The 21,794-nt window shown below is 40.2% G+C and overlaps 2 protein-coding genes across 7 annotated transcripts; both read left to right on the top strand.

Annotated features, from left to right (window-relative positions):
• Positions 1-523: 523 nt before the first annotated feature.
• On the top strand, positions 524-14,946 carry ikbkg (inhibitor of nuclear factor kappa B kinase regulatory subunit gamma). Of its 2 annotated transcripts, none has more exons than XM_055159822.1 (14): positions 524-630; positions 2,143-2,277; positions 2,390-2,664; positions 3,572-3,646; positions 4,078-4,263; positions 5,111-5,175; positions 6,933-7,032; positions 7,449-7,567; positions 8,005-8,157; positions 8,518-8,584; positions 8,655-8,789; positions 8,921-9,057; positions 10,975-11,051; positions 12,024-14,946. In XM_055159822.1, the coding sequence occupies exons 2-14, from the start codon at positions 2,145-2,147 to the stop codon at positions 12,200-12,202; spliced, it is 1,701 nt and encodes a 566-aa protein (XP_055015797.1). In that variant the 5' UTR covers positions 524-630; positions 2,143-2,144; the 3' UTR covers positions 12,203-14,946. The 2 variants fall into 2 exon arrangements, with proteins under 2 accessions (XP_055015797.1, XP_055015796.1); XM_055159821.1 differs by having other exon boundaries at positions 532-841.
• Positions 14,947-16,384: 1,438 nt separating this feature from the next.
• On the top strand, positions 16,385-21,450 carry crebzf (CREB/ATF bZIP transcription factor). Of its 5 annotated transcripts, XR_002318826.2 has the most exons (5): positions 16,385-16,588; positions 17,832-18,636; positions 19,053-19,124; positions 19,639-19,695; positions 19,976-21,450. XR_002318826.2 is itself a non-coding variant. In XM_020926975.2 (3 exons), the coding sequence occupies exons 2-3, from the start codon at positions 17,876-17,878 to the stop codon at positions 19,060-19,062; spliced, it is 771 nt and encodes a 256-aa protein (XP_020782634.1). In that variant the 5' UTR covers positions 16,385-16,588; positions 17,832-17,875; the 3' UTR covers positions 19,063-19,924. The 5 variants fall into 5 exon arrangements, 1 of the variants encoding a protein (XP_020782634.1); XR_008633026.1 differs by having other exon boundaries at positions 19,053-19,695; XR_002318825.2 differs by lacking the exon at positions 19,976-21,450 and having other exon boundaries at positions 19,639-19,924.
• The last annotated feature ends 344 nt before the right edge of the window (positions 21,451-21,794 follow it).

The raw sequence follows: 21,794 nt of genomic DNA, 5'->3' as shown, positions 1-21,794 counted from the left end.
AACCGCTAGCCACAAGATCTAATGAGACAAAATTGCCACTTGATTGTGCACACGTGTTGAAAATTATCTCGTGAGAATTTTTCCCCATGTTTGGATGGGATAAAAGTTAAGTATGGTGGGATACATTTTTTTGAGAAGCTGTAGTCACAAAATGCAGTGCTACAGCAAAAAATATTAAATAAAGTAAAATCAATTTATAGAATAAAATGATTTATATGAAATAATGTCAAAATCTCGTCTCGTCTTTTATCGCAGATAAAGTATTGTAAGAAGAAAACAAAAAGGCAAATTGCTCAAATTTGATCATCATACCTGTCCTAACACAATAAAGCCAGTAAAATGTAATAAAAGCAAAACCATAAAAATCATAAAACAGCAGTGTGTGTGTGTGTGTGTGTGTGTGTGTGTGTGTGTGTGTGTGTGTGTGTGTCTGTTTGTGTGTGTGTGTGTTCACAAAAGCATTTATCATAACTACTACCATACTGTGCATCAACCAGATAGACACACCACATATGAAACTGAGCCTGGCAGACTAAACTCAGGACAAACCCGCTCCGGGCTCATGACTAGTCCTCGGTTTGACAGATCGGGCTGTAAATTAGAGTTGTTATTACACTTTGACTCTTTTAGGTAACATTTTACACACTGTAGTTAGTTTATTTATGAAAAAACGCTTTTATGTGAACCACGGAGCTGTACACGACCGATCCACTGTCTTTTTCCGTAATGTTATCGTTAGCTGTGAGACTTTAGCCGTGCTGCTAGCCTTGTTTGGGTCAGATTTAGATCGTCCAAAACACGTTCTTTGAGTTGAAACATTGAATCAAGGTGAAATATAAAGGTAAGACCCATTTTAACTTGTGACAGAGTGTTAGTTAACATGTTATATACTTCAAAACGAGAAAACTGACGGGTACCTGCTCAAATACGGAACAATCACCTTTGTAGGTAAGAAAAAGCAGTGTTAGATTTGCGCACATGCTAATTATAATCAGCATATGTGTCTTTATCAGGTGAGTTAATAACAGTGTAATAGAGTCCATGATAAATAATCTTTTTCCTCGTGGTTTGGGGATGACGTAATGTGTTTTCCATTCGCTGTTACCTGTCCGTTTGTGTGCAGGTGGATTTAAGACTCTCATTGTCATAAAACACTTCAAAAACACGTGTCCCTCGTGGAAAGGGGTGCACAGTGATCAGATATAGATCTGTGTGAAAGTGAAAGCATTCTTTCTGGGTTATCAATATGCGTCATGTTCCGTGTGCGGTGACCTGACTGCGCTGTACTGCCATAGTCTGGGTACATTAGATTACATCAGTGCTGCAAGTTTACTCACAATAAAATCGAAATTGCAATTTTAATGAATACAATTGACTGCAAGTACCATAATTTACCCCACAAACAACAAAATGCCCTGTCTTATTCAGCATAAAAACATTTTAGAGGAACTGTTGTATAGAACAAAGTACAGTGAATGTAAAAGCTTCGATGTTTATCATTTATGTCTTTGCCGCATTAGTCTGTCCCTTTTTACATAATTTTCTTTGTCAAAACACACACAGGTGTAAATGATCAGACAGAAATTGGACTACTACACATCACAGGGGCTGCTACATGTGATTATTTTAGGGGGTTGACTATAATCAACAATTATTTTCATTGTCATTTCTTTTCATTGTCACTAACACTTTTTAGAAATACATTATTAACCAAAATAAAGGTTGAAAAATAGTGACTGAATGCTTCTAAACATAATATTTCCAGATAAACTGTATTTTTGATGACAGTCACAAACTCTTGACATTTTGATGTAAGAATGCTGCAGCATTTGTTATAAAAGGTCTTGACATGTGTTTAGTATAGTCAAGAAAGTTATTCTGATGATCAGAACATGACTGACATAATTTTTTATATTATATATTCAACTAGTCATGATTAGTTGATTTATTGTTGCAGCCCTACAGACGAGCTCAATCAGTATAAAACATTAGCTAGAGAAAAAGGAACAACAAACTGAAAATGTTATGAAGATTAAATGTCAACAACTATCTGCTGGAGTTTTGATCCTGTTTTTGGCGTGCATATAAATGTACCCATTGCTCAGTGTTAATGCTCATATATTTTCTTTGTTTCTCTGTTAGCAATGGTCCAGCCCCAGCCTGACGGGCCCATGCAGTGGGACATGTCTGCAGAGGACAGTGGACTCAGGGTTCCTCCGGAACTCGCAGCCAATGAAGTGGTGACACGGCTCCTCTGTGACAACCAGCAGCTCAGAGGTGCAGTTCTGTGTCAGAGGACTCCTCTGTGTTCTCTGTGTTCATCAAAGACTCTATTTACAAAAAGAAGTGGATATAGCTAGCCCCTGTATTTCTCTGTGTCTCCCTGTAGAGGCCTTGCGGCGCAGTAACTTGGCCCTTCGTCAGCGCTGTGAGGAGATGGAGGGATGGCAGAGGAAGACGAAAGAGGAGAGAGAGTTTCTGAGCTGCAGGTTTCAGGAGGCGCGGGCCCTAGTAGAGAGACTGGCTCAGGAGAATCATTCTTTACAGAGTCTCATGAACACACCGTCCCCCGGCTCCAGTCACTGCTGCAGCTCCAGTCACTGCTGCAGCTCCAGTCAGACAGAGGAGCAGAGAGCCAGGAACGGACCAATGGAGCCCCCACAGGTGAACATGAACAGAGGGTTTAAAAGGGCACATATTACACTATTTTCTGATCTATGTTATACTGTAATGTTAGATTTTTATTTATTTATTTTTTTATCAAAAACACATCTGGAGTAGTGTTTTGTATCTTTCACACAATGTTTGACACACAAATCCTGCACATTTACAGCAAACACCGCTTTGTGATGTCATGTGGTAGTTCACTGTGTTTTTAACTCCATACACCTAATTTCTACCCTGGAATTGCCAATCTCTACTGAACTAAAGGTAAAAGGAGCTGTTCACTTGAAAACTCCCACTACATGACATCACAAAATGGAACAGAGCATTTTTAGCTTTGGAGGTACAGACACACTAGTAGTAAAGAGTTACTCAAACATGTGTGAATGAAAGAAACACAACTCCAGGTATATTTTTGAGGAGGTAACAACATTATATCATGGCTTAAAAGTTTAAACTCACAAGAGTCAATTTTGCGGAATATAGGACTTCTAAACAGATATTACAGGACAATCCACCATGTTTTTTGGCAGCAGTGTTCATAGAGTTACAGATCGGCTGTTTGAGGAGCGGAAGAGCCCCCAGGACTAAAATGTCCTCCAGGAAAGGCCTCACTCCTACTCCACTCTGTTGTTTCAGTTGGTTATGAAAGTGTTTCCTCTAAAAGGTCTTAGCCAGTTTTACTAGGATTTGGTGTGGTTTTTCATCAGCTTGTGGACAATATATAAATCTGACAAATAATAATAATATTTTAATTTCTATTTTTCTTTCTCCTGTTTTGACTTTATTTAGACCTGTGCTAAGATAGTTTGTAATTTTGATACTTTATAATGCAGCCCAACTAGAAATTCTAATTGTTCCCCAGCTCTAGTTTACAGATGAATGACTTTTTATTTTATTTTTTTAGACTTTGGATTCACGAGAGAGGAAGAGAGTGGAGGAGACAGATCGGCACACACAAACCACGCCACCACGCAGTCTGGTGAGAACTAGTGTTGTTGATACTCAATACTGATTACAATACCACAACGATGATAAAAGCATTCTTTAATTAGACAATAGAATGTGATTTTCAGCATTAAATGGTAGTAATTTCTTTTCTATTCCCATGTGTCTTATATGTGTGTAATCCTCAGTGGTCCAGGTAGTGGTCAGTGTGTGTATACTAGTCTATGTGCTCTTACACTTGTTGTGATACAGCTCAACATCGTTGTAAAGCTATTCAGGAAAGGCTCATTTCTGTCCTGTGAATGGAACTTTTTACTATTGATATTTGTGAAAATGAGTACCTAGTTTTGGTACTAGTTTTAGTATTGTACTTTTGACAGCCCTGGCAATATGTTTGACCAGGGACACAAATGACCTTGTACAAATGTAAAATGATCAATACATGAATATTTTTTATTTCTTTAGCCTGTGGAGGGCACAAATGACGTCCTCCAGTTTTTGAAAAGCCACAAAGAGAAGCTGGAAGAAGGAATGAGAGATCTGAAGAGGAAGAACGAAGAGCTGGAGCGTGAGAGGGAGGAGGGAGAGAAAGAGAAGGAGAGGATGAGGAGGTTTATCGACCAGCTGAGAGGAAAACTGGCTCTGGCACAGGTGAACTACAGCTAAAGTGCCATTTCAAAGGGACATTAATGATGCACTAGTCTTAGATAGAGCTGCAGTACAAACTGGGGTGCAGTGGATAAAACAGTCAGCTCCAAAACTGGACAGTTGGGGGTTCTATTCCGGCCACATTCCCATCAGTCTGCACCAGGGCTGCTGTGGCTTTAAAGTAGTTAGAGTGAGACAAAGGAAGTCTCAGTAGTTGATGCTTTGCAGGGACATCAAGCTTGGGGTGTTCTGCATGTATTTCTTTGGTGTAATGTTTTTGTTGGCGACACAATGCACAAAATGTTAAGAAAAAACACAAAATGGATCTAATGAGCACATTTTCAGGAGCCTGTGATCAGTACGACTGTTCATGGTCCTGTTTAGGAGTTTGATTTTGAACAAAAAAGTGAGAGTGATTATTTGAAGAGAGACTTGTTTAACAGCACAGATCAGCTCATCTGTTGTAGTTGCAGCTAAATTGTCTTTTTCTGATTAGATTGTGTTAAAACAAAGCTCAGACTGAAGTCTAAGTTGAGCTTCAGACAGAGTAGTGTCTACAGTTAGCATCACACCTCCAGAGAAGGTTGATGACAGCTGCAAAATAACAATGCACCAGTTTACCTAAAAGAGTTATACCTTTATAACAGAAAGGGTGATTAGATGAAGCTCACAGACACAAGAATGCTCATCTGTGATACAATGTGACTGAAGGATTTCACAGTTTTTTTTGTCAGATCTAAACAGGAATGATCAGAAAATGGTGTTTGGAAATGGTATGATATTGTGGCATCCTTAAGTTGCCATTTATTCAAAAGAACTTTAAATAGATTCTTGTTCTTTGTGTTTTTAGCAAACCAATAATGTGACAGAGGAGCCTCACCAGCACCGCTCTGAGGCCCAGCACTCTTCAGACTGGTAACACACCTTTAGAACATGTCTTTTTTTAATCAACTATTAACTCTCACTATTAACAAGAATACTGCAGTTTTATGGTACTGTGCTAAGTCTTCTCTCTGCTGTCATAAGCTTGTTACCAGCTCTGCTCTCTCTGATCCTCACCTGAACCCCACTTTTTCCTCTTCTCACATATTTAACCCTTTTTAACCTGCTTTAAATGCCTGGTTCTCTCTCTCTCTTTCTATGTCTCTCTCTCTCTCTCTGTGTCTCTCTCTCTCTCTTAATAACCCTTAAATAACCTGTTGTCCCCTCTCTCCTCCTCCTCCTCCTCCTCCTCCTCCTCGTCTTCGTCTTTCTCCTCTCTCATATTTAATCCTTTATAACCTGTTTAAACCTTATCCTCTGCCTCTGTCTCTCCTCATATTTAACCCTTCAATAACCTGCTATCCTCTGCCCCTCTCTCTTTCTCCTCCTCTCTCTCTCTCCCTCCTCCTCTCTCTCTCCCTCCTCCTCTCTCTCTCCCTCCTCCTCTCTCTCTCTCTCCTCCTTCTTCTTCTCTCCTCCTCTCTCTGTCACTCTTCTTTCTCTCCCTCCTCTCTCCTCTCTTCTCGTCTCTCCTCCTCTCTCTCTCTCTCTATCTCCCTGTCCTTCTCACTCTTGCTCTCCACTCTTTTCCTCTCTCTCTCTCTCTCTCTCTCTCTCTCTCTCCCTCTCCCTCTCCCTCTCCCCTCTCTCCCTCTCTCTCTCTCTCTCTCTCTCTCTCTCTCTCTCTCTCTCTCTCTCTCTCTCTCTCTCTCTCCTGCTCTCTCCTTCTCTCTGTCCTTCTCTCTTTTTCACAGTTCTAGTTTGGCTAAACTCACCGAGCAGCTTCAGGCCACACAGGGCAGGTGTGCATGTCTCTCTCTGCATGTCTCCATCACTTTCTCTTTATTTCATGGTCTGAGCGTCTGCATGGATTTATTTGTGATCATACTGATCAGAGATCATAGTTACAAGATTTATCTCAAGAGAATTTCATTATTTAATTCTATTTATTATAATATGAAATCAAATACACAATATGTTTCATTGAATTCAAATGATGTGTACATTTCATGAATCTAAATACAGGATATCTGATATTATTTCAGTCCTTGTTCAGGCTGAGCCAAATGGCCAAAAAGTAAATATTGATTGATTGATTTTTTTTGCACACTGATAATTATTATTTGAATAGATTTGACTCAAAGTCAGAGCGAGGAATGCTGTTCTTTCAATCTGGGGAAGATCTTTTCATTCTTATCGTATTCTAATATTAAGAAATGATAAAGGGCAGTTTACTTCCATTTGTATGTGTTTGCACACATCACTGGTGCGAGGCTCCTACAGGGAACATGGAAAATGAGACACACTTCCTCTGCTCACGTCCTCCCAGGAGGAAACCTCATTGTTTTAAATGCACTTTAGGGGTGCACAGGCTTTGTCTCGTCTCTTAGTAACACAATAGCCTGCTTTGCAGGAAGAAAGTCTGGAGTAAACCTGTTTCATAATAATCCTTGCTCTCACTGTTGTACTACACAAATGATTCGAATTAGTTATATGAAGTGCTCAGCCCTTGTCCTAACAGTGTAAATCTGTGGCACTGTGAATGAAAGTGAAGCATGTTCATTGTGAAAATCATCAAATGTGATGTTTTTTTCACTCTTATTTTCCATTGAGCCGTCCTTTTGTGGTGTAATAATGTTCTGACTACTGCTGTACTGCTGTAGTATAATATTTCTGTTACTGTTCCACAGGTACAGAGAGCTGGAGGAGAAACTGGATTATTTACAGAAAAGTTCAGCTCAGAGAGACAAAACGGAGGCTCTGCTCAAACAGAAGGACAAAGACTGTGCAGGTACTATACATGAACTCTTATTAACCTTTATCCCAGCAACATCCTGTACTTATGCTCACCTAACATGTTTGGTTACTCTTCACACTGGGACGACTTTATTTTTGACAAAAGCTTTTTTCTTGCACCTAACCCTAAGATATTGTTTAGGATTGCTTCTATTAAAAATACTCAAATTGACCTTTGACAGAGTTGAACTTTGGGCCAGTTTTTGTTTCATGTGGCTCAACATAAACCAGGTCAACACATTTGCATCTGACAGTCTCACAGAAAACTCCACCTGAGACTCTGACCTGTCTCAGCTCAGTTTAAACTACACAGGCTTTTTACATAGTTTTGTCATATGAACACAGCCTGTTTGAACTGAACCTGAGTTGTACATGAACCTAATTTGAAACATGTAAATGTGTTGTTTGGGCAGTTGGCCAAAGACTGTGAGGCTCTGAAGGCCCAGGTCACGTCTCTTCTGGGGGAGCTGAACGAGAGGCAGAGCTGGCTGGACAAGAGCGAACACGAGCGCAAAGTCCTCGAGGAGAAGTGAGTCTATTTAAGATAAGACTCAACCATTTGGGAAATAATGTATCAATGTATTTGATATTTTATTAAACATAAACCATTATCCAATTATTAGAGCACTAAGCCAGACATCAAAAGGATACATTCACAAAGGTCATGGGTGTTTAATTCATTATATTTGTGTTATTCAGCACAATATGTATAATTTTGAAATCTTTTGTAAAGCAACTTGGAAGGGGGTGGACAGCTACTCATAGCTCCTGAGCTACAGCTTGGAGACCCCTGATCTACACATGTCACAGTTACAGTAAATTGTGTCTCATAAAACTGATTTATATTTGAGTCAGTTGTTGTCTTTCTATATGCGGACAGTGCAGTAAACAGTATGTATATTCTGTATCTGTATGGATACTTTGAATACCTCTGTTCTTATATTTGTCTTTGTACTTGTGCTGCAGGTTGTGCAATAAGCAGAAGGCCCTGCAGGGGTTTGAGCAGGAACTGGAGCAGCAGAGGAAACAGCATATTGTGGCCAGGGACAAACTCCTGCTTCAAACACAGAATCTAGAGCAGGCTCTGAAGGCCGAGAGACAAGCAGTGGCAGAGGAGAAGTACGACAATATACAACACTACAGTACAATACTCTACTACCACAGTATATATGACACAATACTATATAATATAACACTATGACACAGAGTGATACCCTTCCTTATTCAAAAACCCTTTTACCCTGATCAAATCTCCCACCTTACCAGCACCAAAGCAACCTCAGACCATCACTTTACCCCCACCATGTTTGACAGATGGAGTCAGACACTCTTCCAGCATCTTTTCAGTTGTTCTGCGTCTCACAAATGTTCTTCTGTGTGATCCAAACACCTCAAACTTCGATTAATCCGTCCATAACACTTTTTTTTCCCAATCTCCCTCTGTCCAGTGTCTCCTTTAATTTATTCTCTTCTTTATAGGAAAAAACTGACACAGCTACAGCACGCATACACCTGTTTGTTCAGAGACTATGATACTAAACTCAAGGTGAGACATTTAGAAAACATTATCACATCTTTTTTTTCCTTTTTAAAATTGTATCCTGTTTGTTCATCAGGGGGGAGACCTGTGTGCGCGTTTAGAGGAGGCGGAGAGGGCTCTGGCTCTCAAACAGGACCTTATCGACAAACTCAAGGAGGAGGTGGAGCAACAGAAGGCGTCATTAGAGACTATACCTGTCCTCACTGCACAGGTAAAACAGAACTGAACCAGGACTGAACCAGGACTTAACCAGGACTAAAGCAGAACTAAACCACATATCTCTTGAGTTTGTCCTTGTATCTTCAGATAAATGTATAAATGCCTTTTGTAATATTTTTTCAGGCAGAGATCTATAAAGCAGACTTCTTGGCTGAGCGAGAGGCACGAGAGAAACTGAACCAGAAGAAAGAGGAGCTGCAGGATCAGCTGAACCAGGCTCTGGGAGAAATTGAGCGGCTCAAACAAGAGGCCACATCACGGTGAACATCTTAACTACTCTAACAGTCATTATTAAGGCTCCTATATCACACTAAATGGACGCTTGTGAGCTTTAACGTTTCATTCACACATGTTTAAGTAAGGCTTTATCGTTAGTCTGTCTATATCTCCAAAGATCCAAATGCTCTGTTCCACCTTGTGATGTCACAGAGTAGTAGGTTTTGTTTCAGTTTTGCTTTTGGAGCGCTGCAGAGAGCTTCCTGATTATGTAGGCTTGTGGGTGGAGCCTTAGAAGTGAGGTTTAAGAACACTCCAAAAAGTCAGTTTAGTATCAAATAAAAAAAAAAAAGCCAAATGTAGCTCTCAAGCCCCTTAACATAGCCGCCCATTCAAGTAAGTCAATGTGCCGAGCTCTGCGGCGCATGTCTCCAGATTAGCTGAACCCGACTTCATGGGCTCTCTGCCCATTGAGCATGTGCAGTAGTCACGTGACAGCTTTGACCAATCAGAGTGTGAGTAGTTAGAGTGGAGCAGAGTGGAGCCGGTGTTCTGTTGAAATGGGCTGCCCCGTTAAAATGAGCTCCCAGCAGACTAAATCGACAGTGACGTCTATTGATTCACACTGCCTCGTCCAAACCCTGACCTCCTCAGTTTGACAACATATTTCTTTGGATTAGAGATGCAGGTTTGATGCTGTTTCAGACTTTATACCTTAGTTATGTCAAATCTAAACTCATTTATATGCACCTGTGTAGTTGATTTGGACAGTCGTATTCTGGTCAAATAGACTCCGACTAAAGGAAGCACATATCCACAGGACAGTTTATCCATTGAATAATGCTCCCACTGTACAATCAGCATTATTCACTCATTTAGATTAATTTGGGCAGAGCTCATTTCTACATGCTTCTATCAAATAAAACTCTCACTACAGAAGAGAAAGAAATGACTGGAAACACTGAAATCTTTACATTAAAAAACATTAAATATATAATATTTAATGCTAATAACACAACATCCTGCGGGACCACCATCACCCTGCGCACCACCTTTTTCACCTGCTGCCCTCAGGGAGAAGGTACAGGTCCATACGGGCCAGAACATCCAGACTGGCCAACAGTCTGTATCCACAGGCTGTGAGGCTCCTGAACTCTGCCCCTCTCCCCCCTTGGCCCCTCTCTGCCCCCCTCTCACGGACAAAAACCACATCCAACTCCTAATAACACTGAACTGGTTGCATTGTTGCATTTTTTGTCATGATTCTCAGGTCTCGGTCTGAATGTCCCTGTCTGGGTACGTTACTTGACACGCCCTCATTATGCTGCTATAAGGAACCGTCTCATGTTGTACTGAGGCCACACTGGGTCAATGTTTACACTTGGGTTCAAGGGGTATTTATGGGTTTGCACTTTATGGGATGCTCCAAACGCAATTTCGTTGTTCTTCTGTGACAATGACTAGAAGTTGAAATAAACAAATAAACAAATAATATCAAAAGCTACAGTGAATTTCACCTTTCTAAACAAAATGACAATGTTTTTTACACATGGAAAGAAAAGAAAATATGATGTAATAAAAATAATAACTAAATAATAATAATAATAATGATAAATAAATAAAATATTAAATCCAAACTATTCAATCATCTAACATAGCTTCTGCCGCAAATCTAACACACACAAGTCGATGTTTAACTGGATAAAACAAACAATAAAACCAAAATATTTTTAAAATGTTATTTGTTGCTTTGGGAGCTCAAATCGACGGCATTTAAACTGTAACAGCACTTGGGAGTTATAGCGCATGCGCGGTATGCCTGGGAGCTCAAATCGACGGGTAGCTATTTGAAACGCCTCTTTATAATCGTCTCTGTAGCGCTCTCTGCTGGTCACCTGTTGTAAACACCTCTGTAGCGCTCTTTGCTGGTCACCTGTTGTAAATGTCTCTGTTTGTTTCAGCGCACGGATCGAACAGATGAAGCTGAGACACTTGGATGATTTTCCAGCTCGAGCGTCTCACATTCCTCAGGCTCCAGGTGAGAAACTTGTCCAGAGTTTGGATGAGGGGGTCCACACTTTTAGTTTTTAATCTTGAAACATAGTGGAAGCAAAGGGCCATTGACTGGTGCTTAATGCAAAGGATCATTCAGATGGAGGCGTTTTACTCATATGTAGTACTTTAGTATTTTTGAAAGCTCTGGATCAACTCGGCCCATTCAGGAAAACTGGTCTGAAGGCGACATTTGGCCATAGTTTGGACACCCCTGGTTTATATGTTCAATCCAACTCAATCTCTCCCACTCTCCACGGATAGAAGTAGTACAATTTTAGCAGTAGGAGCAGTAGTAGTAGTAGTAGTAGCAGTGGTAGTAGTAGGAGCAGTAGCAGTATTAGTAGCAGTAGTAGTAGTTGTAGTATTTGTAGTAGTAGTGGTATTGTACTATTAATAACAGTATTAGTAGTAGTAGTAGTTATAGTAGTAGCGGTAGTATATTATTAGTGGCCGTAGTAGTAGCAGTAGTAGTAGTTGTAGTAGTGGTAGTGTAGTATTAGTAGCAGTATTAGTAGCAGTATTAGCAGTAGTAGTAGTAGTAGTAGTAGTAGTAGTAGTAGTGGTAGTGTAGTATTAGTGGCAGTATTAGTAGTAGTAGTAGTAGTAGTAGTATTTGTAGTTGTAGTGGCATTGTAGTATTAATGACAGTATTAGCAGTAGTAGTATTAGGAGTAGTAGTAGTAGCAGTAGTAGTAGCAGTATTAGCAGCAGTTGTAGTAGTAGTGGTATTGTAGTATTAGTGGCAGTAGTAGCAGTAGTAGCAGCAGCAGTAGTAGTTGTAGTAGTAGTGATAGTGTAGTGTTAATGGCAGTAGTAGCAGTAGTAGCACCAGCATTAATAGTAGTTGTAGTAGTAGCGGTAGTATATTATTAGTAGCAGCAGTAGTAGTAGTAGTAGTAGTAGTAGTAGTTGTATATTCCATGCATTTTGCCTGGAACATATTTCTGTGTTTCAGGTGCGTTTCCGTTCCACACAGCCCCTCCCCCTTCGTCGTTCCGTGGTCAGGGCGTTGCCGTGGGCGACCAGGCGTCGGCGTCAGAGGAGATCCCCGACCTCTGCTGCCCCAAGTGCAAGTACCAGGCTCCAGACATGGACACGCTGCAGATACATGTCATGGACTGTATCACCTTTTAACCACCTTTATATCATCCTCCCAAAACTGTCAACTACAAATACAAATACACAACCAAATCAGGAACTCTCAAGTACTGTGCCTCTGCTAACACTGTTACGCCCCGTTTAGTCTGAACCAGGACTGAACCAGGACTGACGCAGGACTGACGCAGGACTGAGGCAGGACTGAGGCAGGACTGAGGCAGGACTGAGGCAGGATTGAACCAGGACTAAACTAGGACTACAAAAATAGTACATCCAGACTAGACCAGGGACTAAACTAAGAATAAACTAAGACTGAACCAAAGGCCTAAACCAGTGATTAAACTAGGACTAAAACAGTACTAAACCAGAAACTTAAACAGTATCATATCAGGGAATAAACTAGGGACTAAACCAGAGACTAAACTCGAGACTAAACCAGGACTAAACCAGAGACTAAAACAAAACTTGGACCACACTAAACCTGCACTTAAAAACAATTAAACTGCGACTAAACTAAACCAGAACTAAACCAGGATAACAATCACTGACAACAATGAGCCAAACCTCATATAAGAAAACAAAATTCTCTCTTCTTTTCTCAGATTTGTCAGGGCTGCCCGTGTTAGTGGAGGCGCAGTACACAAACCTGCTTTATCTTTGGTATTCTGCATTTTCCATAAATGACATGTGAATACAGACGATCAATCCTTCCACACTTCATATAGCCAAAATATTATCCTGTGTGTCAGATGCCCTCCCGTCCTCCTGTATCCCCGTAGTGTTAGAGTGAGATGGCGGCAGGTCGTATGTCTCTAGTTAATCTGCAGATGTTGTAATGCGCCAGATGCCCTTCCAGACATTGTGGTGTGGTTGGATAAGTGGACCTTGACATGACATTGTAAAATTCTAAAACAATTCATATTCAAATCAGTATTTCTCATCTCTCCTTTTCTTGGGTCACTTTATCGATGCAGTTTTGTAGAAATGAAGAACTCTCTGTGTGTAGTGAAGGTAATTATGGACAGCCTCATTTAAATCAATAGGTTGTGTTCACTGCCATTTTAAAGGACCTATAGTTTCACCTGAGCTGAGACAGGGCCAACTCTCAGGTGGATTTTGCTGTGGAAGTGTCAGATGCAAATTTGTTGACCTGGTTTATGGTTCATATCTGTAAGTCCTGGGCCTATCCACATGAAACAAAAACTGTCACAAAGTTCAGCATCTTCTCTGTCAGGAGAAATAAACAAATGTCTAATGTTTTTAAAAAAATATCTTACCTGTATTTTGGTCATTAGATCTATAACAGGTCTCCATGAACTGTCTAATGCTTTGTTATGGAATATTCCAGGCACAATAACATCTCCATGGATACAACAAATATGTAGCGGTTTTCATTAATGTATTTTAAAGAAGGAGGCATTATGCAAAATTGACTTTTTGGAGATTTATACCAGATTCTAACGTAGTTCCTTCATCAGAAATATGTCTTATGTATCATCCATGCATGTCTGAGTAATCTATCGACCTCTCCTGGGCTCTGTTCAAACCCTCCTTACAGTTAGCTGTAAGATTCTGTGCAAGGCTCCACCCACAAGTCTACATCAGCCTCAGCCATGCTCCCACACGGCCATTTTTCATAAATATTCCAAAAAACATAATGCAAAACAATACTGTACCACTACAACATGATAAACCTGATGTGATGTGCAGTAGTTTCATTAGCGGGATGCATGCTGTTGTGTTGTGTTGTGATAGTGCTCTGAAGGGGGAGTGACTAGTGCAGAGAGCAAAGGGAGGGGAAACTCGGAGTGTCAAAAAAATGACACTTATAAAACATATCAATACATTGTTTTCACTGTGTATGGCATTTTCAAAACAATCAAAGATAACATGGTGATGGAACTCTGTTAATGCCCCAGAGAAGTGTAAAAGCTTAAAGATTTCATTCATAAATTGTGTCTCAATCTTGCCCTCCATCATAATTTTAAAATGTGAACACAACCTATTGTTCAACACCACTAGAACATGAATGAAACTAACCACTAGATAAAATAATGTGAAACGTAGTTAGTGTTTTAAAGGTGGAATTGGTGGTAAATGTTGCGTGTCTTTTTACCTCCTGAACATGTCCATGTGTTTGACATGTGTTTACATCACATCACTGCCCCATCGACACGGAGTCTCAAGACAGTGGGAAGGACCAGGACAAAACCAGGACTGCTAGACTGGGTCTTACACAAAGGCTAAAACAGGAATGGACTAGTACTAAAACAGCTCTAAAACAGGACTAAAGCAAAACCAGAACTAAACCAGGGCTAAAATATAGACTAGGGCTAAAACATTCTGAACCTAGATCAAATCAGGACTAAACCAGGTTTTAATAGAGGACTAAATTTGACTATTTAGAGCAGGACTAAACCAAAACTAAACTAGGACTAAATGTGGACATAACCAAAATGACAAAAATATGAAGGAACCAAAGATGAACATATCAGTAGACCTGGACTAAACCTGGTCTTACCCTATATGAAAACAATGACTAAACTAAGGACTAAACCAGGACTAGATTTGTCCCTGGTCCTCGCCCCTCTGTTTGAGACCCCTTACTTGTATTGCCTTTCTGTGCTCTTGATTTCTGCATTTGTGGCACTTTGCGATTTCTCTGAATGTACCTCCTCCTCCACAGTCCGTGAATTTTATCTGTAATTCTAAAAAAACTGGTGCAAATTAATGTCAAACTGTCAACGATGTATGTAATAAACTATTATTCTTTTGAAGCAGTTTGGAGTCAAGATTTTCTCTCAACACAACACAATAGTGGAAATCTATTTTGGTCATTGAACTTGATGCGTTGCACATAAAACATACCAGTGCATATTGTCAGACAAAATTGTACTGAAGTAATAAATGGTAACGCTTTTCCACCTTCAAGGCACTCAAAGCACTTTACAACAAGGAACCACTCACCCATTCACACACACATTCACACACCAGTGTATGCAGACACTGTGGGCAAGGTGGGTTAAGTGTCTTGCCCAATGACACAATGACAGCATTCATCTGTGGGAGCTGGAATCACACCAGTCAACCTGTGGGTCAGTGGATCTGACCGCTCAACCTGTGATGTTTTTGTCAAGAGCTGGAATCGAACTGCCAACCTTCAGATCAGTGGGCGAATGCGAATAGTACCTTTACATTTAAACAACCTTTTTACAGTTAAATTTTCAAAATATTATTACTCAATTAGAAGTACAAAGTAGTGGATCGAGTCCCTCCCTTCCACCGCTCCAGGATCACTAACTCCCCGAGCAAAAAAGTGAGGACCAAAGCGATGGACTCAAAATAATGCAGAAAATGTGGTGTTTTGCAAAGGACACAAAACTGAGACAAACTAAATCAGATCTAGAGGACAACTGCAAAAAATAGAAATGTTCAAATCCTTTCAAACTCACTTGAGTAAAAGCTGTGCTTCCTCTTCACACTGTAAGTGTACCGCTACACTGTACAACTTATTACTCGAGTAGGGGTTAAAGTATAAGGCCCTTATAATCTCTATGGGCGGCAGTAGCTCAGCTGTTAAGAGTGTTTGTCCACTGACCCACAAGTTGGTGGTGCGATTCCAGCTCCCACAGATGAATGCTGTTGTTGTGTCCTTGGGCAAGATACTTAACCCACCTCACCTGCGTACTGCGTACACTGGTGTGTGAATGTGTAAGTAGTTTCTTGTTGAAAAGCGATGTATAAAAATGTGAAGATGTGTGACGATAATAAATAGAAAACACAGTATATGTGTCCAGATAAGTTCTCTTGTGGATCAATAAAGTTTGTCTAAGTCTTAAGTATATATACATATTCAAATAATAACATTACTAAATAGCAAAATAGAAAATAAGGTGAATACATAGCACACAAGAAGAACACACAAGAAAAAGACAATTTAAGACTCAACAACTAATATTACAACATTTTGGGTTAGTTAATATATATAACAAAGTTAGTTGTAATTGCTTTTTTGTTTCCTATAGGGGCAATATAGCTCAAAATAATAAAAAGGTTATTCCAGAAATGTTGCATTAAGGTTTTAAGAATGTGACTTGTAACAGCAGAAGTTGTCTTAGCAGAGCTCTGGCACTGGGAATACGACAACTCCGCTCCAGTAGTGGGCGACATAAAGCCACTGTGGCACTGCGCCTTTTACGCACAGCCGCAGGTCATTACGCAGTTTACGCACTGCAGAGGAGACAGACGAGCTGCAGAGAAGCACGGTCGGGTTTTGGTCTCCGGCATTTCCAAAAACATTTCTACTTTTTTTACTTTGATTTTTTTGGAGCTGAAGGAAGATTTTTGAGAACGTAACCTCACGCACAGCTCAGGGCCGCAGTGCCTGCTGTTTTTGTGAGCTTTTCTGTGTGTTTTTTGTCGGTAAGTGCGTTCTCGAAAAGTAGCTGCGTCATGTGCTCGTTTTGGCGCCGTGCGTCTTTTGTTCTCGAGTAGTTACCGCTAGTTCTGTGCTAAAATAGGTCAAATTGCGGCAAGACACAACATAAATGCAGCCGGTGTCACAAAATGTTCCTAATCCTGTATGCAAATTTTAACAGAGTCGAAACCAGGACTAAAATTGACACAGTTCAGGCCTAAATCACTGTTAATTGCGTTGAAACAATTCTAATCAAGTCAGGTCTAACCCAGGTCTAGACAAGGACTAAACGAGGACAAAGCACAAAAGAGGATTAGGAAAGGTATTTACGCACGGATCTTTCGCAGGAGCGGATAGACCGGGTGTCAGTCTGGCCTCTTGTTAGCAGGCTAGCTCGGTAAATAATAATAATAAAAAAAGGGCCATATTTAGGTTCATTTTTTTTATATCTGCTTAGATTATTTTAATGCATCGTAGAGATGAGTATTGAAGACGTGTAAAACTGTTCAATATACTGATGTTTTCTTCTTTAAAATAACTGAAAGGCCTATATTAGGAAGCAAAACCCGAGCCTAAACGTTGCTTGTACGTTGGGCCTCATGGAAAACAGGAAGCCACATCTGATCCTTTCATTTTGATCTGTGGTTATGCAATTATAAAATTGCTTAACACGAAATTACGCATTAGTTTTGATCAATAAGAAATCAAAAATATGCTTGGTCAATTGGAAAACCTAAAGCAAAGTAGGCACTGATATGTTTAAAATACTGTCACAACTTACAATAAAGAAATAGTAAAGAAACAAACTTAGAAAATGCATAAAACATAATTATAGAAGTGTGCAAGCAGAGTAACACTGAAATTAAAACATTTGAGTATTAAAGTGTGTTTTTTGTTGCCAGTGCCACCAGGCTTTTAACTAGTGTTGTATTTGAGACCAGTGTTTTTTGTTGTTTTTTTTGTTTTTTTTTTTGGCGGCTCTTGGACGTGGTTTCGAGGTCTGACACACAAGTGATAAAATGAAGATAGATTCATAAAAACATTTATATATATATATATATTATATAATTTGCCAGAATAACTGTAAAATACAAATGTCGAAAATTACCAAATTAGTCTTAATTTGGTCTCGATGGGCTGTGGTCTTGGTCTTGTCTCGGTCTCGGACAGGTCTTGGTCTCGATTAGCGCGGTCTTGACTACAACACTAAGCTTAACAAAACTAACCATAAACATTTTATCGTCACAGGTCAAGGAATCCTGCTTGAAATAAAAAAAAAATCACCAGTGACCATGATCACAAGACGAAGAGGCCGAATGCTGCAGGAGAGCGAGGAGCAGCCGGTGGAGGTGGAAGTGTGCGACAGCGAAATGAGCCCCACCACGACGTTTCCCGGGGAAGATTTAGAAGCCACCGAGATTCATCTGGACGAGCTGTTTGAAGACTTAAAATGGACACTAGACCGAGACGCCAGCTCCCCTCTGTTCGACCTGGAGCTGGAAGAGTTCGAAATCTTTGGCACAGAGCAAGATTCCGGACGGGAAGTTTCATCGGCTTCATCTCCTGAAAGAAGAGGGACGGATTTGAAGATGAGGAAGAGCAACCAAGTCCACGGGTTAAACAAAAACGCAATCGCCGCCAGGTTGAATCGGATAAAGAAGAAAGAATACCTGAGCAGTTTGGAGCGGAAAGTTACGGGACTGTCTTCTGAAAATTCCGCTTTAAAACAAGAGAATTCCGCGCTGACGAAGAGAGTGGAGGAGCTGGAGAATGAGACCAGGTACCTGCGCGCCGTGCTGGCCAACGAGAGCACGCTGGCACAGCTCTTAGCCAGGCTCAGCGGTGTGAACGGGATGAAATTATCTTCCTCGCTTTTCCAGGGATCTGCCAACGACCCCAGCGACCACGACTACGCGCTGCCACGGAAACGGGCGCGGGTGGAGGAGAAGGGCGATGCGGCGGCGGGCGGGGTGTGCCTACATGTGGACAGGGACCATGTGTCTGTGGAATTCTGCCCCAAGTGTTCAGAGAGCGCCAGCACGGCACTCAAAATGTAGGGTCAAGTAATTACCGTATCTTCTTTTCTGATACTGAGACTGAACTTAAGAGCTTTGTAAAGACGCTTTTGGTTTAGAAACAAAAAAACAAAAGAACAAAAAAAATGGGTTGCGTTCACGTAGTAGAATCTGAAGATGTCATGGCAGGAGCCTAATATAACTATGGGAGGTAAATTTGGAGATATTTGAGAAACTTAAATCATTATTTGTTTGGGGTTGTCATATTATCTTAAGGTTTAAAGTGCTTTCAACTGACGGCATTTAAGGGTTTGGGGTGGAATAATGGCTCCACTTTCTGAGGTTATTGTGAAAAAATGAACTTTACTTTATTTGAACGCAGCCTATTTGCATGTGAAGGATGTTTTTTTTTTTTTTTTTTCAATGACTCGTTACTGCTAAACCTTGTTGATAGTTTCTTCTAGGTTTTGGTTGATGGCGCAGCGAGATGAGCCAGTCTGATCACCTTTTCCTGCCTGAGTCCATGGTAAGGATCGGACTGAAGACTCTTATTTTGAAAGAGACAGGAAGTTAAGCAGTGAGCTGTAGTCACTGAAGATCACACAGCTATTGTTAATGCCTTGAATGCCTTTGCTTTAACTGAAGTTAGTTTAGCCAGTTTAAATTGTATAAATTGTGGTGAAGATCCACAAAGAGTAAATAAAACAAAAAAACGTAAAAAGCCCATATTAGTTTTCTGCTCGGTAATGTTTCCGCATCACAAACACCCAAACAGACCTTGAGTTGTGTTTCGTTTCATTCACACATGTTTAACACACTTATTTGGAGCTTTGGAGAAGTGGACAGATTAATAATAAAGTGTTACTCAAACATGTAAAGGAAACAAAACAAAACTCCTGTTGTGTTTTTGAGGAGGAAACAGATTGCCTAAAGCTCACAAGTTTGGGGAGGTTTTGCGAGTTGCATCTCTTTGTGAATCAGCACCAGTTAAAGAGAGAACCCATTTGATTTAGCGCCCCCTATCTTTCTTTATGCTAAAGTGGGAGCAGATGGAGCAGCCTGTGGAGCATCGCCCGTGGCCTGAGTATTTGTTTAAGGTAGTATCGGTATCAATGGTATCTGTCATTTTTCTTTTCTTTGCATTTCACAGCTCTACATCAGCTCTATTTTAAGAGCCAAACCTGTAAATATGTTAATGTAATGAAATGTGTAGACACCTTTCAGCTGTCTATAGATTGTACTGTATATAATTTTGATTACATAATGTTTATGATGGAAAATATGTACAAAAAAATAAATATTTTGCTTAATGTTTTGAGTTACAAATGTTCAGTGAATCTTTGATATTAATGCTCTTCTCTTTCTCTTTCTGAACAGCAAGCTCTGCTCCCATTACGGTCTAAAAATCCTCAACTTTTGGGTCAAGTCTGGTAAAGGTTCAAAGTAAAAGTCCATTTAAAGTGAAAGTGCACAGAGGAGAGGAGACGGAATGAATCCGCTCTGGATCATTGTTCAGATATGGAGCTCAACAGCCTCGTCCCCTTCCAAGTCCACTCTGGTTCTGGAACTAAATTTGACATACATTTTTCTCATAGACTTGGAAAAAAAAAAGAAAAAATCTAAAATGAAGAGTACAAAGTTATTGCACAGGCTAATCCACCTTGTGCTTACTAATGTCTGTAAGGTAGAGATGCGCGGATGGGCTATTTTTTCATCCGCAACCGCAACATAAAACTCATCATCCGCCCGCTGTCCATTTTGCACCGAAGGTTTTCAAAACCGCATCCGCCGACTGATTTTAGGTTTTAGAACAATCATACAGCAAACAAACTAAGGAGCCTCGATAAAAATGCAAACTCTACAGCTCATTCATTCCAAAATTGGCTCAGCGTGCATGTTCACATTCTTAATTGTCCGTAACAACTCCAAACTTACCTGGTTTTCTTTCGCAGCTAATTAATTGACAACGTTTTTCAACTAGGCTATTTTTGAACCTTCTTGCCTTCGTGTTGGATGTTGTTACATTCTGAACATTCTGCCATTGCCCGATGTTATTTCAAAGTCATAGCCTCACTCCATCGGTCTTTAAGTTTTAAAAACCCTGAGTGTCAGTCTACGCTATAATGTCTGCGTGTTTTAAAATATAACTGATATCGAAACAAAATAGACAGATCATCTCATCCAGATGAACCTTTATTGAAATCAGGCAATGCCCTCTTTATATTCCAAGTGAAATAGACAAGAAAACATATGCATAACTAAATAAATCTGGCCCTATAGCCACTTACGTGTTGGCAAACAGCTGAAATAAATTAGAAATAATAAAATCAACTGCATATAATATGTGCTTCGTAAACCTTAGGCATCAATAACCCGACACAACCTTAACCTTCAGAACATAAAAACGGGTCAAATGGGCTAATTAAGGACATGACGTACACTTCATACTACAAACACAGACAATGACACTCGTCTTTTCACATGTACATAACTAACAATAACTTTTTTTTTGTAGTAGTTAAACTGCCACCCGCCCGAATTTAATTAAAATATAATTTTTCGTCACGTCATCCGCCCGACCCGCGGATTAACCGCGGATACCGCGGTTGCAACCGCAATCCGCGCCTCTCTACTGTAAGGCGGTTGTTTTAAAGGTGCACTGTACAACTTTTCTGGTGGAGTCTTTGTCTCTAGGCAGATCTGGGTGGAGTGACGATTTTCCTTTGGCTGTAATATTCCACAGTATGGCATTAAATGTATACAGCATATATTCAGTTACAGGTGTTTTTAGAACTTGCACATGTTGCAGTGAGCAGGTTTACCTCATGTTTATAAAAACAGATTTGAATAAACAGAGAAGTCTTGTGCTCAGTATTTATCACAGAGCCCATTAGTCCTGAGCGTTCAGACTTTTCTATGAGAAAATGTGAAATTTACTTGTGGAACCAGGATGTGGGAGGACACTGTCGAGCTCCATCACACTTCTCAGTAGAATGAACTTACATTTGCAATCAGAAATCTGAAATCCTCCCTGAACAACAGTGTAGTGACATCTATGCTTGTCATTTTGGGCTCTGCATTTATTTTTATTTTCACATGGCTTCACAAAATGGTTGAGTTGACAATTTTTAACCCCAATCTTTTTCAGTAAATTAAATGACACTTTTGTCCTTCACTGCAGGCTGCCACAGGCCCA

Source organism: Boleophthalmus pectinirostris, unplaced genomic scaffold (genome assembly GCF_026225935.1).
Source record: "Boleophthalmus pectinirostris isolate CB_2022bp ecotype Guang Dong unplaced genomic scaffold, ASM2622593v1 HiC_scaffold_2823, whole genome shotgun sequence".
In the NCBI taxonomy this organism is placed as follows: domain Eukaryota; kingdom Metazoa; phylum Chordata; class Actinopteri; order Gobiiformes; family Gobiidae; genus Boleophthalmus; species Boleophthalmus pectinirostris.
Note: the sequence above shows the minus strand (reverse complement) of the source record. Positions and strands in the feature narration are given on the sequence as shown.

What these genes read in the sequence shown, in the direction of transcription:
- ikbkg (XM_055159822.1), top strand. Translation starts at nt 2,145, where the DNA reads ATGGTCCAGCCCCAGCCTGACGGGCCCATGCAGTGGGACATGTCTGCA. An exon ending in AAACAAGAGGCCACATCACG is followed by an intron (nt 9,058 to 10,974) that starts GTGAACATCTTA and finishes TGTTTGTTTCAG; the next exon opens with CGCACGGATCGAACAGATGA. An exon ending in TCACATTCCTCAGGCTCCAG is followed by an intron (nt 11,052 to 12,023) that starts GTGAGAAACTTG and finishes TCTGTGTTTCAG; the next exon opens with GTGCGTTTCCGTTCCACACA.
- crebzf (XM_020926975.2), top strand. Translation starts at nt 17,876, where the DNA reads ATGATCACAAGACGAAGAGGCCGAATGCTGCAGGAGAGCGAGGAGCAG.